Source organism: Rhincodon typus, chromosome 29, assembly GCF_021869965.1.
Source record: "Rhincodon typus isolate 14 chromosome 29, sRhiTyp1.1, whole genome shotgun sequence".
Taxonomy (NCBI): domain Eukaryota; kingdom Metazoa; phylum Chordata; class Chondrichthyes; order Orectolobiformes; family Rhincodontidae; genus Rhincodon; species Rhincodon typus.
In genome coordinates this window covers 9094995-9112332 of record NC_063360.1, presented here as the reverse complement: position 1 = coordinate 9112332, position 17338 = coordinate 9094995, and the positions used below count along the sequence as shown (strand labels likewise).

At 41.4% G+C, this 17338-nt stretch overlaps 1 protein-coding gene across 2 annotated transcripts; it reads right to left on the bottom strand.

Moving 5' to 3' along the window:
• Positions 1-289: 289 nt before the first annotated feature.
• Positions 290-17043, bottom strand: yju2 (YJU2 splicing factor homolog). Of its 2 annotated transcripts, none has more exons than XM_020519186.2 (8): positions 16878-17043; positions 14427-14527; positions 11139-11283; positions 8856-8990; positions 8248-8429; positions 7210-7333; positions 4573-4750; positions 290-1248 (listed from the first exon to the last, which is right to left on the bottom strand). In XM_020519186.2, exons 1-8 carry the CDS (start codon positions 16899-16901, stop codon positions 1100-1102), a joined length of 1038 nt encoding a protein of 345 aa, XP_020374775.2. In that variant the 5' UTR covers positions 16902-17043; the 3' UTR covers positions 290-1099. The 2 variants fall into 2 exon arrangements, with proteins under 2 accessions (XP_020374775.2, XP_048470202.1); XM_048614245.1 differs by lacking the exon at positions 290-1248 and adding an exon at positions 1754-2973 and having other exon boundaries at positions 16878-16940.
• Between the last annotated feature and the right edge of the window lie 295 nt (positions 17044-17338).

The following is a 17338-nucleotide window of genomic DNA, read 5'->3' as shown; positions in this document are numbered from 1 at the left end:
TGCAAAAATAAAATCAACAGTTGCATACACCCTGGCTATAAAATAGCACTAAACACATCCAATATGACGCCTTTCAACACTAAAGACCGATTATCTCTTCAGCCGTGGGGTATCAGCTACTTATAATGTTTCAATGAACTGCATACGTGTTCTGAGGAAGGGTCATCGAACCCAAAAAGTTAACTCTGATTTTTTTCTTCATAGATGCTGCCAGACCTGCTGAGCTTTTCCAGCAACTTTGTTTTTGTTGCACAGGTGACGTGTTGGATTTAATGTACAGATATTTCAATTTTGTATTTGAGATATTTACATTTTTATTACATAGTTTACAAGCCATGATCACATGAATACGTATAAATCAGTAATTAATTAATATTTGCATTCACAAGAAAACTTTTATTATAGATTAAAAAAACAGAATTTAATAGACAAAATTAAAAATTAATACAATATCTCAACAAAATGCACAGAGCAGGAGAAACTGCACAGTAGGAGTGAAATTCCACTTTCTTTGAAATTAGAATGCCTGTCACCTGAAATTTGCCATTGTGGAATATCCATTAACAATGTAGGGGAAGAATGGAGACCACCCACCAGATTTAAAATGAAACAAAAGTCAGGAAGTTTTTCAAGCAGGCACTGTATGTTCACCCTCAGTAACCTGTGGCATTAAGTCACAGAAGCAAAGATTCCAGGCATCATTTACTATGACAGTGGGACCCTTGCTGAATGTATGAACTGGAGACTGGCATTTGAGCAATGTAGTAACTGTACTGTGATCTGATGAACAGCCTCAGTTAGTGCTGGAATTTTTATAATGTGGGGCAAACAGCGTATCCATGTTACATGCTTGTGGAAACCTGCTATCTGATTAAACAACAGAGAAGTGTAACGTTCTGTTAAATAAGGAGTATCAAAACTCATTACATCAGAAATGACATTGGTCAAAATATGGACATATTCCAAATGTTAAATCAAGGAATAAATCCCTCACCCACAAATATTTACAGAAATACAGAAAAAACAAACATCATGGTATTACTTTGAATTATCCCTCTCTGGAAAGAGGTCTACTGCAGTCTGAAAAAATGCACAATGGTTAATCACTGTTGCTTCCTTCACTGTCAGAGTACGCCCCCAGAAGGCTTAAGGACGAATTACAGGCTGTTGATGCTTGCTCTACTTGTGGGCATGACTCTGTTTGCACTGCTGAAGCAGGTGACACCACAGAATAATGATTGCTGCTACCTAGAATATGAAAGTAAAAATGTATTACAGTTATTTAAGAGATAACAATTTAATGTATGAAATCTCTGACTAACTATTCCCGAGCAGAAATTGATTTCTGCCTCACTTGATATTCAGAGTCATATAGAATGGAAACAGACCCCTTGGTCCAACTCATCTGCGCTGACCAGACATCCCAATCTGACCTCGTCCCATTTGCCAGCATTTGGCCCATATCCCTCTAAACACTTCCTATTCATATACCCATCCAGATGCCTTTTACATGTTGTAATTATACTCACCTCCATCATCTCCTCTGGCAGCTCATTCTATACATGCACCACCTTCTGCATGAAAAGGTTACCCCCAGGTCCTTTTTAAGTCTCTCCCATCTCACCTTAAAACTACGACCCCTAAATTTGGACTCCTCCACTCTAGGAGAAAGACCTTGGCTATTCACCCTAAACATGCCTCTCATGATTTTATAAACCTCTAAACGATCACCCCTCAATCTCTGATGCTCCAGGAGAAAAGCCCCAGCCTATTCAGCATCCCACTACAGTCAAACTCTCCAGTCCCAGCAACATCCATGTAAATCTTTTCTGCACCTTTTCAAGTTTAAGGGTGAACTTTTTGGACCTCTCCCAGACTGGCAGTTCCAGTACAGTCACAGCTAGATTAAGTGGCAGCATTCTCAGTCATTCATTCACTAAGTTGCAGGATACAGCCAGCCCAGGAGTACACAACCTAGGCTGGCATTTCAATGTAATATGGACCGAGTGCTGCATTGCTGGAGGAGCTGCCTTTTGAGGAGAGATGGTCATTGTGACCCTGGTAGCCTCTTTGAACAGTCATAAAATTATATGAATTATATTATATTCTACCCTGCATTATATGAAAATCCTAAATTCCTTACTCAGTCGACATCACTTTAAAAAAAATTAAACAAAACACTCTTATTCGTACAATCCTCAATGCGCACATTTCCTATTAGTTTCAACCAATATTACTGACTTCAAAAGTCATTTATTAAATGTGAAGCACTATAGCAGGTTCCCAGGATGTAGCAAGTACTACAGAATTGTTAAACCCTTTTGTGTTTTCCTGCTTCTGTTGATCCCTGCTGACTCTATTTCCACAGATTCTTGATACCATCTTATACCTCGTTTCCTGTGTCATTGGCAGTTTTTCCATAAGGACATCACATCTGAAATCTGTCATCGTCCCCACATTTGCACAAGTTCCCTTTACAACAGAGGTGCACCATCACGATCAGATCCTTCTCCTTGTACACAGGCCCAACAGCACTGTGAGCAAGATCACTGATTGCTCTTGATGCTGTGATCACACAGCATGGCAGCGGCTGAGGATCAACAGTGGAAGCCATGAGTGGAACTCTTCTGTTGCCTGCATTTGTTCAGCCTTTATTTCTGAAGCGGAAACAGCTTTACAAGATTTGATAGCGGATTAAGAAGATATGTATTTTAGACAGCATCTTTCCCAATTTTAAGGCATCTCAAAAATCTTTGCAGAATAACTAAATACGTTTGAAGTCCAGTCACTGCTATAACATATGAAGCATTGTTTCAGCTCTACAAAGAGAAGGGCAGACCTTCATGAGAAAGGCAGTGGTGGCAAGAGGTAACAAGCAGCAGCACACAGATCCTCCCAAAACAGTTCTACAAGTAGGTGATTGGTGGGTTTCTTGATTGGTCAAGTGGTTTAAATCAGGATATTTCATTGAAGCTGAAGGATACAGATAAGAAATTCACTATTAAAAAAATGTAACATGCAAATTAATTAATTAAATAGAGAACACTGGGCAGGCAAATGTGTTGCAGCTATAGTATGTGAGAGCTAGTGGACATCAGTGCGACTCATGTTGACCATATCTACAGCAAGGCTGCCCGAGGAACTTTGGCTCAAAGTTGATGAGCTGGGCCTGAGCTGCGGGCACCGCAACACATCAGGGAGGTGGGCAGGTACCTGGACTCTGTGCTTCAGGAGATAGTCATACCCTTTAGATTAATTCTATCAAATATGGTCTGTGGACACAGAGCTGCCAAAGGAGATGGTGGAGTTGAGTACAATTACAACATGTAAAAGGCATCTGTGTGTGAGGCAGGTGTGCGGATTCAGAATTTAGCTTCGGTGAAGACAGTGCACTTTTCTAAAAGGTATAAGGTTTTTTCTCTTCGTGTGACTGAGAACATAGACTGCAGCGGTGATGAGCAAACTGACCATAGCAACGTGCTCCAGAGTGCCATTCATTTGAAGAGAGTCAAGAGAAATGTAGTCGTCATAAGTTTGGGGAAGAGACAATGTTCTCTGCAGTGAAGACAAAGAGTCCCAAAGGTTGTGTTGCCTGCCTGGTGATAAGATTCAGGACATCTGTCTGGGCTGGGCGGGGGGAATGTGAAGTGGGAGGGGTAAGATCCACGTAGGTACCAATAGTGTAGGTAAAGTAGGAAAGAGGTTCTGCTTAGGGATTATGAGCAGCCTGGGGCTAAATTGAAAAGCACAAGGATCACAAAGGTAATAATTTTGGGATTACTATCCGAGTCATGTGCAAATTGACACAGCGTAATTAAGATTAGAGAGATAAATGCGTAGCTCAAAGATTGGTGTGGGAGAAATAGTTCCGATTCTTGAGGCATTGCCTCTAGTACTGGAGAAAGAAAGGGCAGGTCAGCTGGCTTCATCTGAACCATGCAGGGACCAGTGTCCTGATGAATAATATAACTAGAACTGTAGATAGAAAATTAATCTAATTTGTGAGGGGAGGTGGAGGGAAAGAGACAGGATTCAACTGAAGGGAAGTTTAAAAAAATCAAAAAGAAACAAGTGAGCAGACGTGCAGGGTAGCTATGTTGACTATGGGATAAATATAAGCACGAGCACCTGAGAAAACTGTTTTTTACTGAGACGAGCCACAGGTCATTTGCATCACACTTGAGGGGCTATGAGGCTCGGTTTAACGTTCCATCCCAAGAACAGCATCTCTGACGGTGCACCACTGGGGAGTTGGTTTTAATTTGTGCTCAACAGTGGGTTTCTTTGATTTTGAGTGAATGTTACAAACTGAGGTTCCCCAGCTTATCAAGTATCATAGGTATGAAGATAGTCATGATTGTGCATCATAAAGGATTAGAGACATTTTTGAACATTAAAAGCAAAGGAAGGCTATTGATGGGTAAATTTAATGTAGGGCACCAGAGTGCCTGGATAAGTAAACAAGGGTTTGACGCCTACTCAATTCTCATTAAAATGAGACCAAACAAAAACTAATTAATTTCCAAATACAACAAAACCAAAAAAGCTCAATGTTTTGCACCCAGTTCTTACCATTGCTTGTCAGGCAGTCTTTCTGGAAAGTGCCTCCTTTCCGTGGGCTGGATAAATCTGCTTGTTTCATCTGTGGCTTCTTCACCACCAACCCAGAAAGATGAAGATTTCCACTGAACTTTCCCACACTCCTCTCCCAACTCTCAGCCTTCAGTTTTTTACTCTGACGATCAGTATTCTGTTATAAAGTAAAACCACATACATAAAATAAAAGAACATTGACAAACACCTTAAGTGGTCATACAGAACCTGAGTACTGCCGGAAAAAAAAAGGACATATTTTGACAAAACCTCTCATCTTGCACTCATCATGACACATGCACATGGGCTGCAACTTACCACAGCCAAAAATGAACTCCTGCAATCAGTGTATGGACTTTAAGACATTGAATCTAGTGTGGATAATATAAGCAACTCCTCTTTTCTGCTGCAAAGACAGAAATTGTTGGAGAAACTCAGCATGTCTGACAGCATCTTTGGAGAGGAAGCATAATCAACATTTAAGGTCCAATTAACCTTCCTCAGAGCTCCTGTAATCTGCTACTTCTTTGGTGGATCAATCGCGGTTTTACAGAAGAATCAATCAATCAATCAATTCATATCCTCTCACCCCTTCCCAATTCCTTCCACTCTTTCTTAAAAGGTTCTAGTTTGGCTTCTCAAAAACCCTTGAACACCTACGGGCACAACACACTTAAACTAGCTATACCATCCGACTGATCGCCATCTGTGAGCAACTTCACTTCCTACACATCTTCTCAAAAATCTTGAAGTTTAGTTTACACAAACACAACATGATTCATGTTTACACAGGCAAGGACAGGTTTCTGTACAAAATTAACATGCTATGTATGCTGAAAATCAGAATCAAAAATCACAAAAGTGGGAAACAGTCAGCAAATCAAGAAGCATTACAGGAGAGAGAAACAGAATTGACATTTCAGGCTGATGTCCATTTTTCAGAATGAAAATTGGCCTTGCAAGGATCCACAAACAGCAGCATGGTAATGATCAAATCATCAGTTTAGTGATGGGGCAAACACTTGGCCAAGATAAAGGCTCAGCGAGAGGAACAAAAACAGAAGTTGCAGGAAAAGCTCAGCAGGTCTGGCAGCATCTGTGAAGAAAAAAATCAGAGTTAACGTTTCGGGTCCGGTGACCATTCCTCAGAGCCCTTTTCATTTTTCTTCACCCATTTTTCTCAGCCCTGCTGAGCTTTTCCAGCAACTTCTGTTTTTGTTCCTGATTTACAGCATCCGCAGTTCTTTCAGTTTTGCTCACCAAGAGGATATTTCTCCTGATATATTAACTCTCCTTCTCTCTCCACAGTATTGGCTGACCAACTGTGTATTTTCTGTTTTACTCTACAGCATTGCTTGTCACCATACTTTACATGTGCACACTTATGTTGAGCACTGGCAAGCTAATTTAACACAACTACATACCTGTTGCTCTATCTCCTGCTGGCTACTGGGAGACTTACAATAAAACCCCATCATAGTGGTTGCACCTTGCTTATTCCTGAGTTCCACCCACAATGGCTTTGCTGAATGAGCCCACTATCATGATTAGACCCCTGTCCTTGTACACAGGTCCAACAGCATTGTGGGCAAGATCACTGATGTCGGGATGCACTAAGATGCCCTTTCATAGTGCAGGTGTGACATTCTCTTTCACCCGTAATGAAATTCCCCCACCCCTTTTAGATCCTGCTCTATCATGTCTAATACATCTAAATAGTGGAACGTTGAGGGGACAGTCCTTCCCTTCTCTCAACCATGTTTCTCTCATGGCTACAACATCGCTGTTCTATGCACTAATCCAGGCCCTAAGCTCATCTGCCTTACCTGTTATACTCTCTGCATTAAATACACTTCAGATCATCAGTCCCGCTGTGCTCATTAACCTGGCCCTGCCTGTTCTTACTATTAGTCTTACTTGACTTAACGTTGACCATATCCTCAATCACTCTGCATGCCAACTTACTGCTCCGGTTCCCTTCACCTGCCACACTAGTTTAAACCCTCCCAAGTGGCACTAGCAAACCTACCTGCGAGGATATTGGTGTCCCTCCAGTTTAGATGCAATCTGCCCTTCTTCTACAGGTGCCTCCTGCCCTCAAAGAGATCCCAATGATCTAGATATATGAAGCCCTCCCTCCTACACTAGCTCTTTAGCCACTCATTCAACTGTATTATCTTCCTGCTAATTCGAGACCTGTGTAATCTGTAGCGATAAATCTCTGAAGCAATGCAAGACCACAATGTCTCAGAGGATTGGGCCGTATGTGAAAAGACTGGACGGCTAAAGAGTTTATCCTTAAAAAGTGGCGACTGAGAGAAGACTTCTTGATAGGACCTCAGAAGTAATTTAGAAATGGTATGAGACACTAAATACACTTTACATCAAGCTGTAAACAACAGAGAAATGAGGAATTTAGAATTGATTTCTAAAAGTTATTTGCACACAAAAATGCACGACAAATGAAAGGATTCTGAATAGAGTAGTGGGGGAGAAAGTGGGGAAAACTGGAGATTTTCCTGGATGGCGCAAGCCAAAATGGGTAGAATGGCCTGTGACAATGCAAGAAATCTATTTCTTAGTTTTCAAGCACTTCAAAAGGAATCAGAATCATACCTCATTGAGAATATCTGTCGGCCTCTGAGGGACTTGGGAATTCAGCTTACGAGGTTTAGGGAGCTCCTCATCAGAGTCCGAATCATCTAGAATTCTCTTCACCTGGGCACTTTCCAGCATTGTCCTTTTAGGATAGAAAGAGGCAAGATAAATCAACACAGAGAACTGATTCCTGGCATGTAAAGTCTCTACAGGGAAACATGTTGATGCTTGATTGGGGAAAGATAAAGAATGCAGGAAGGGGAAGGGAAAGAGTGACTGTGCAGGAAACAACATTTTTGATTGGATTCCAAACTTCAAGAAACCACATCGTGTCAAATTAGTGTAATTATGGAGAGGGCTCTCAAGCTCATTTTAAAAACTGTCCCATTGTTCTTTTTGAGCTGGTGAATGGTCTAGCGAAAGCAGGGGCATACTGTGTCTGCAGCACTTCAGTTCTACTTGAGCCTACTGGTCAGAATGCATCAATGAAATAAAGGGACTGGAACATGCAACATGCAACAGGCACAAACCAGCACCTGGTGCTCAGTGAATTGCATGGATGTTACTAATAAAAATTGCCAGATTTTCTAAATTAATACAAGAAGTTCGTGTGCTTTATTTTGAGGTAACCAGAGAAAAAGCTAATAAAATATTTATCTTTGAGAGAAAATAACGAATGTAACCCATTACTCTCCTCTATCTCACACCGAGGCATTACTGCATCCCAATACTTTGTGGAAACAATCATATCCAGACAGTGAGCAGGCTATTCCACTGTGAAGGGCTTCACAGTTGAGCCCAGTCTCACCACTCTTCCTAACAAAAGAAATTTCTGGATTGTGATTAGAATGGGCACTTTGATTTATTCCCTCAGAATCTCCAGTTCACCCTTAGGGCACTGACCCTAAATAGGATTGTCCTTGCACCATTCTAGCTGTGACCAACTAATTTAGCAGAAAGCTTTCCTCAGAATCCATTCTGCTCTTTAGTATCTTAATGCTGATGATCATCATTATAATGAATGGAACAATTCTGAATTTTGAGAGCCAGACCTACTTCATTTCTCGCTCATCCTCCTCCTCCTGCTGTCGTTTCAGGTCTTTCTCGTATTTCTGATACTCCAGTAACATGCTCTCAAAGTCCACGTTAGCCTGTCGCTGGTTCAACTCCTTCAGCTCCTGCAGGTTTTCCAACACCTCCATTTCCATTTTGGAGTCTTTAGTCCTGTTCTCTAAAACCTTTAAAAAGGATAAACACATGGAAGACCGTGAGTACTGAAATTACTAGACCATGTCGGCTATTAGTCTTCACGAGTAAATTTCTGATCAGCACATTGCACCTCCACACTGAAATCCCCACCACTGCCATTTTCATTATTCTTCAAATCATTTTTGCCATTAAAAATAAAACCATCATAGTGTGATTGCATTGTTTCAAGTTATGCTTGTAAATATGACCTTGAGTATTTACAATATATTCTGCTTGGAAAATTTTGACAAGGAGGTTTTACTAAGGTTCCAAACATCACACCACCTCATCCCCACAAGAGGGAGAAAGGAGCAGAACAATGTATGAATGAGGTTAGATGAAGAGTGGCAGGAGGCCAGAGTGCAGCATAGACACTGGAACAGGCCTGGCAGTGTGCTTCAAATAGTTAGCAATACCTTCATCGGATTGTTCAGCTCTTCATCCTCCCGTTCTTTCTGCATTTGCTTCTCCTGCTCCTCTAGCAGCTTCTCTGCTTGGAAGTTTCGTGTCGCTCCGTGCTCCATCACGTAGTCTGTGTTCTCAGGGTCTGTCTAAAAGGTCAGACACACAGCAGCAATAAATAAACGACCACATGTCAAGGCAAATTCATTATCTTGGTTCAAACACAAAGCAAGTCCAGCAAAGAGCTTAGGTTTTAAAAAAATCTTTCCTCTCAGTATTAAGCAGTAATGTGTATGTTTAAGTATTATATTGTAAAATACAATAGAGAGGTAGTAGGCTTGAACCCTGGGCTCTGCAGACATATCTAATTGCACTTAAATGTTCTTAAGAATAGTGTCAGTACACCTTGGCATTAGAACTCTCTACAATTAAATAATGACATTTACCATCAAGGTTTACAATAGTATCCTGAGATAGAAATTCTCATGTGGTGGGTACTACTAGCCAAGGTAGACTTTTATTACTATTGCTAGTTATAGTTAGGCCATTTTAAGTGTCGCCACATTGGAGTGGGATGGGAGTGGCATATGGAACATACCGAGTAATGATGTCCTTCCCTAAAGGAAGTTAGTCAGGCAGCTGAGCTTTTAAGAAAAGTGTATAGTCACTTTTACCTTTTATTCTCAAAAAAAAAATGAATTCAAGTTTTCAAAATGCCATGGTGGGATCTAACTCCCATTCTCTGGAATCATCCAGGCCTCTCAATTGCTAATCCAGTAAAATAACCGTTGTACTACCATCTAACCCCCTTACCTCCATCCTTGCTTAATTTAAATAAGCTGATATCTCAATTTTCTTCAGCATCAATTTGCTACCTTACTAATGCTGCTGAATGGAAGTGATTAGGCAACTCAAATTAATGCAGGACAATGAGTGAGTTATCATCAAGAGTGGACTGCAAACCCTCACTGTAGGATCCACCAACTTCTGGACAGACAGCTGAAATTCGGAGAGAATTTCTTCGAGCTCTCCTTTTCTGTGGATGTGGGGAGAGAATTTTTGTTATCTTTCAGCTCCTGGGCAAGCGACTGTGGATGAAAGATTTGCACAAGTCTTGCTCTAAACCCACAACGTTCCCTGCAGCTTGCATTGCCAAAATGCTTGGACAAGCTACATGTAACAACTTTAATTCAGATCCATCCTGCTTCACCACCATTGTCCCCCCCTCCAACCCCCCAAAATCACTGCCGAACCCTAAGAATGATCAACATTTACATGGAACATTGAAACACGTAAAACGTGACACCAACATAACCCGCAAGTGAGTACATCATTTTGGCAACGCAAGCTTTCCGCTGGGATTTTCCTCTATCCCCTACCATACCGTATTCCACAGCATTCCAGAACTAGGGGGAGTATTTTTAAAGTGAGAGGAGGAAGATTTAAAAAGGACCCGAGGGGCAACTTTTTCACACAGAGGGTTGTAGAATGAACTGTCAGATGAAGTGGTAGATGCAGGTACAGTTACAACATTTAAAACTGATTTGAACAGGTACATGAATAGGAATGGTTTATAAGGATATGCACCGAATGCAGGCAATTTGACTATTTTAGTTTGGGGAATGTGGTTGGCATGGATGAGTTTGACTGAAGGGTCCATTTTTGTGGTTTATGACTGTGTAGCCAAGGGGAGCAGTTTGGATGTTGCAACTGGCCTTGTCATGCTACGACAGGGAATGCAAAAAATATTAGCCATGATTTCCTGCTCTTGATCACCTGCTGATTCATGCTGGAAAATGACTAGCATCGTATCAGAAATAAACAACAAAAATTTACAATAGATCACAGAGGCAGGGAGTCAACAAATCAAGTATGTTTTGGTGAGTGTGAGAGACCTCAAAGGTTCATTCTGTTGCTCTTTTCATACATTCTATCAGAATTGCTGAGGCTTTTCTGCCTTTTCTTCAAATATCCAGTATCTACAACACTTTGCTTTCATATTCATGTAGGACCAATCTATGTTGTGATAGGCATCAACAGTTTAACATACCTGACACCCTCTGCTGCCCAGGCTCACGTGAATAAATGACACTTAAGGTATGTACCCATGGATACATTCCTTAGAGAGAATCAATGTCATTAGGAGGAGTAGATGATGATAGATGGGGTGGGATGGATAATAAATTGCAAAATTTATTGGAATCCTGGAGAAAAATTACATTCCTGACTGCAGTGCAAATACTGCCTGGAGGAGGGAACTCTATTCAAATAAATTGATGAGATGTAGAAGTATTTACTTTAAATGTGATTTCTGCCAGACACCTGGTACATTTGATGTAGAAACGGAAGATGGGGAGACCCAGGTAGACCTCATTCTGTACAGTTTCCTTTCGTGCATTGAACTTCTTGCCTTTGTATATGTACTCTCCACATGTCTTGCATCTAGCACAACAGAAGAACACATGAAACTGTCAAACAAGGCTGTCTTGTTTATCTATGCTTCACAATACAGTATCAACAGGGCCAGTTGGGAAAATAGAACCTGGAAAATTTCTCTCCTAACCGTTCAGTCATAATTTATGTTACAGGATACCTAATGCCTGCACAAAATACTCTGATCCCTCTTAAAAGAATACAGTGAATCAACAGGGCAGCACGGTGGCTCAGCGGTTAGCACTGCCTCACAACACCAGGGAGCCGGGTTCGATTCCACCCTCAGGGGACTGTCTGTTTGGAGTTTGCACATTCTCCCCATATCTCTGTGTGTTTCCTTCCATAGTCTAAAGATGTGTAGGTTAGGTGGGTTGGCAATGCTGAATTACCCGCAGTGTCCAGGGACGTGCAGGCTAGGTGGATTGGCCATGGAAAATGCAGGGTTGCAGCGATTGGGGGTCTGGGTGGGATGCTCTTCGGAGGGGCTCGATGGGCCGACTTCTACACTGTAGGGATTCTATTACATTTACCGCATAATCTGGCAACCTCTTCCCCAGCTCCACTATTCTCCGATAAAAGAATAACATCCAACCTGGTTCTGCCCTTGCCTAACTTGTAAGCTTGCTCCCTAACAAATTCCATTGAAATAACTGGTCAACATCAACACAATTTTGTTATTTCATTATTTTGCAAATCTTGTTCAAATGATCCCCGTCTTACCTCTTTAAAACACAAAGAATTACATTTCCTCTTGTGAAAAGTAATTTTCTTGCATTTAATGGAAGAAACAATTAGCAAAATATTCTTAATGCTTTAGACTCTGAAGAGAACGCTTCTTATGGCACAGCTTGCATCTCCAAATGACCTCATTGAGAGGCTGCAGTGTGTGATATCATGCTGGGAATACATCTGGGGTCAGGCCTGGACATATCAAAAATGTGATCTGGTCAGAGTATAACATACAGGCCTTATCTGGCTGGAAATATCAACTGTTAAATGTATTTTCTGGCCAATTTGCTGCTAATGTAGGATTTTCTATTCTAAAAAGGTCTGGCCCACAACAGGGAAAGACAGGCACCATAACAAGCTACATCACAAAATACAATGGAATAGGCTCTCAGGCAGGTGTCACTATACATTAAAATAAAAGCAAAGTACTGGAGATCTGAAATTAAAACAGAAAGTGCTGGAGAAACTCAGTAGGTCTGGCAGCATCTGTGGAGACAGAAATGAAGTTAATGTTTCAAATCCAAAAGAGACTTCTTCAAACTCATTATGCATTGTTAGCGGAGAGTCCAGACCTACGTAAGAGTTATGGGGAAAACATGGCTTAATTGACAGCTCTTGCTCTCTCTGCAATTGACAGCAAAGATCAATGTTTCTTTACACAAGATTAAGAGGCATTAAGTGCATGTACTTTCTACTATTGAAGAAGATCTGGATCACTGACACTTTTATTGGCCTGTATTATAAAGGGTTCTTCTACAAGTGGAAAATTAACAATGGGTTATTAAGCAACGGATTCCCAATCTTATAGCCACAATAGGATTCATTGGTCCTATGTAGCATATTGTGCATACATGTGCATGAAAGTGCCTCAGCTTGGCATATGCGTCAAGGATAGTTATAGGCATGGAGAGAGGGGAATATCTTGCAAGAGGCATGAAGGATAATAGGGGTTCAGTGAAGGTGGATGGAGTGGCATGAATGGGGAACGGGAAAAAGTGTGGGTTTGAGAACTAAGGGGTTTGAGGAGTTGCGAGGGGTGAAGGCTAGCTGGCTTTACTTTTTTCTCGTAACTGGGACGAAGTGCGACAACAATGAGGTAAATCTTTTAAACAGTCAGCCTTGGCACCCCAACTTCCAATAAAGAAAATCCTGTCTTTTCTGGCATTTTCTCCTGAGGCAAACAGACCAAATTGGCAATGTTTCTGACTCCCACTTTGAGACGAAAATCTACGCCTGCAGTACAAAGTGGGCGTGAGAGGGAAAGATTGGTCTGACTTTGTGCATTTGCTAAAACAAGCCCTTCATCACATCCAGGTTGGTTGATCTATTAGCTCAGGCTTTACAATGTGTTAAGGCTGCCAGAGGAAGCATCATTGTTCTTATTAATGTCTGAACATTAATAGTGAGCTTTGTTTTTCAAATGTTAAGCTGGGTGCACAATTTCAGAATGGTCATCTCCCGGTTACAGCAGAAGCAAATGCTATTGTCAATCGAAATAATACTAGACCAGTCTCTTCTTGGTGGGTTTTTGTATTAACTCTGAAGGAAACGTTATGTGCTGTGCAGGTTGGGAGTAAACATGACGACCACTAATGGAATCACTTTGCATAGGAAAGCACTTAGAGCCATCTATCAGGTCATCAAAAAGTGCCCAGTCAAGAGAAAATGGTTAGCTGACAGCAAACTCAGCTTGAAAAGCTTTTTCATTGCAGAAAGAAAGCAAGACTAAGGGACATGAAGAGTTCCACAGCCTTGAAATACAAGATAAAAGCATTGATATTACCACCTTGTCACAAAATCTCTGAAACCTCTCAAAGCACTGAATCACTTTGAAGCACACTAACTGTCATGTCACCAAAAGAATGATAACGACGAGAAAGCACTGGGTCACAGAGTTCAGAAATTGAAAGCAAGGAAATGGAAAGATCAGGTAACTGACTAAAGACTCTCCTTAGACGGAGAGAGAATTAAAATTGAGTGATTGAGTTTTTTCTTCCCCAAGACAATAGCTATGGAAGAGTTTGTCAGCTTGTATAACGAATGCAGATTTACAGCATTCTTGGATGTTTTTTGTGCAGGAGAAGACCATATCGCGCAAGATTTAGGAATCTGGTAACATAAATTGTGAGTATACAATGATCCACAAGGGTTGGGGACATATCTTCCACTGTCTATTTACCCAATGATGCCAAGATACTGGGACAGAATGTGGGACACTTTATGTGTAAACTAGTGGAGAAATCATATCAGGCAATTGGTTGTGAATGCTAACACTTTAATTTCCATTATTAAATTAAACTTACATTATTAAACAATGAAAGCAACATTATTAAACAATGTAAGCAACACACATTCTTTAGGGCACACAAAATTAATTCTAAACAGGTTAGCAGGTGAGATGTTGATGAGCAGCTTGTGCCTACCTCATGTTGAAAGGAGCCATTAATCGGACCACATACTGTCGATCTTTGGGAAGTTTGAGTTTTGGGATTTTTGACGGATCAAAGTCCGGTGGGTAGTATTTCTGTTGGAAAGAAAAGAAATGCAGTCATCAGGATTCTTTTAGGAATCGTACAGTTTCCCATTTATTTGTATGCTGAAAAAAGTGATGGATGTTAGAATTCAGGGAGGTATTCAAGCATTTGGTTCATTTGTAAACGGAGTTCCTCCACTGTCCAAATTTCAGAATAGCACACCAGCAGCACTAAAAAATTTATCATTTTAACCCTTTAGCCCTTCTGTTGACCCTACCACTTGGTACTAAATAAACTGCAGTTTTGTGCATTCAGTCAACATGTTAGGAATTGGTCTGATACTGCCTGGACTCATTTCACATTGAGCTCTTCCAACCAGTTCATCAGACTCTAGGTTTATGTGTTTCCAAGAAAGATAATGAAATTGGTTAAAAATTAATTCAGTAAAATCCAATCAAATTACAGGTCATGTGTTACCACGAGCACAAACAGACCTTTCTGATAATCTGAAATACCTTCCATGGGTATCTTTGATAGGAATATGTTGGGCAATGAGGTTACAGATTGTGGTTGAATATAATTCTGTTGTTGCTGGTGGCTTACAGTGCCTCTAGATTTGAATTGCTGGATCTGTTTGAAATATACTCGAATTAGCACAGTGATAAAGTCGCATGACACAAGGATATCCTCAGTGTGAAGAGGATTCTGTCTTAACAAGGATGAATCAGGCTTATCACCATTTATAGAGTCATACAGCACAGGAACAGACCCTTCAGTCCGACCAGTCCATGCCGAACATAATCCCAAAGTAAACTAGTTCCACCTACCTGCTCCTGGCCCATATCCCTCCAAACCTTTCCTATTCATATATCTATCCAAATGTCTTTTGGACATTGTAACTGTACCTGCATCTACCACTTCATCAGGAAGTTCATTCTACATGTGAACCACCCTCTGTGTAAAAAATTTGCCTCATATCTTTTTTAAGTCTCTCTCTTCTCACCTAGAAATGTGCCCCCTAGTCTTGAAACCACAAAATCTAGGGAGAAGACAAATAACATGAATTCTATCTATACCTCTCATTATTTTATAAAGTTTTATCAGGTCATCTCTCAACCTCCTACACTCCAGTGAAAAAAGTCCCAGCCTATCCAGCCTTTCCTTACAACTCAAACCTTCCATTCCTGGCAACATCCTGGTAAATCTCTTCTGAACTTTCTCCAGCTTGATAATATCCTTCCTATAACTGAGCAGCCAGAGCTGGACACAGTATTCCAGAAGAGGCCTCACCAATATCCTGTACAATCTCAACATAACGTCCCAACTCTTACAGTCAAACGACTGAGCAATGAAGACAAGCGTACCAAACGCCTTTTTAACCACCCTGTCCATATGTGACACAAACTTTAAAGAATTATGCACCTGCACCCCTAGGTCCCTCCGTTTTACAACACTACCCAAGGCTCCACCATTATTTGTATAAACTCTACCCTTGTTTGTTGCACCGAAATGCAATACCTCACATTTATCCAGACTGAACTCCATCTGCCATTTTTCAGCCCATTGACCCATTTGATCAAGATCCCTTTGTAATCTTAGAAAACCTTCTTCACTGTCTACAATGCCATCAATTTTGGTGTCATCTGTAAACTTACTAACCATGCCTTCTATATTTGAGACCATTAACTGCACTAACAGAACAAGCATGTATGAAGAGACTCTAACCTGATGAGAGAGTGCAAGTACAATATCTGCTATTAGAAAAAAAACATATTTATACAGATTTTAAAATGCTTAGTGAAGCACAATTGAAAATGATATTTTTGCTACTTAAGCAATAAGATTACAACAAAGCAAATAAACATTTATTCTATTTTGGAAGTAGTGATTCACATAATAAAGGAGAGGACTCAAGAAGAATGATGTACAATTCTTCCAAAAAATACTAACTGGAGGTTTAAAGGGGCTTCAGCTGTAAAGCTAACCCAGTTTTATTCCATCACAAATGGACTGCCTGATGTGATTAGATGTTCAGTGAGCCTTGAATTTTCATACGTGAAGGATGGGTGCTGTTCACTGGAACCAACTGCACCCACTGGGGAACACACACACACACACAAACAGAGCTCACCTGGGGGGCGGTATAATTTGGGACTCACTGGGACACAGTGCCCACTGGGGTCCCACTGCCAGGTGAGCTGCCCTGGGCTGGTGCTCAGCCTCAGGTGCTAACACCACCAACGGCCCCACAGGGTGAGGATAGGAATGGGGGGGGGTCAGTGGTCACTTTCTGTGTCCAAACACATTCCCACATTCCCACATTCCCACACTCCCACACTCCCACACTCCCACACTCCCACACTCCCAGCCTCACCGCCTCACCCTCTCACCCTCACTCACATTCAATACTTTCCTCTCCGACATCTTTCACAAGCCGATGATCTGAGCCCCGCCCTTATTCCGCGCCCATTGGTTCACATCGCCGCCCTTTCCCGTTCCCAATGGTTAATACAACTGTCAATCAGCGGCTGCCGGAAGCCGCTCCGCCCGTGCTCCGGCCGGACGCCGGAAGCCGCTCCGCCCGTGCTCCGGCCGGACGCCGGAAGCCGCTCCGCCCGTGCTCCGGCCGGACACCAGTTGTCGTTCCGGTCTCGATCACCAATTTAATTACTTCACATTTTTCCCACGTTATACTTCAGCCGATAAAGTTCTTGCCAATTTACCGAACCTATCGGCATCTCTCTGTAAACTGTTGGTATCCGTCTCGCAATTTGCTGTTCCATTTATTTTTCAACTGTATTTTCCACCTAATATAACCATTATCCCTCTATTCCTGTTCAATATTGTACCATATGATGCCA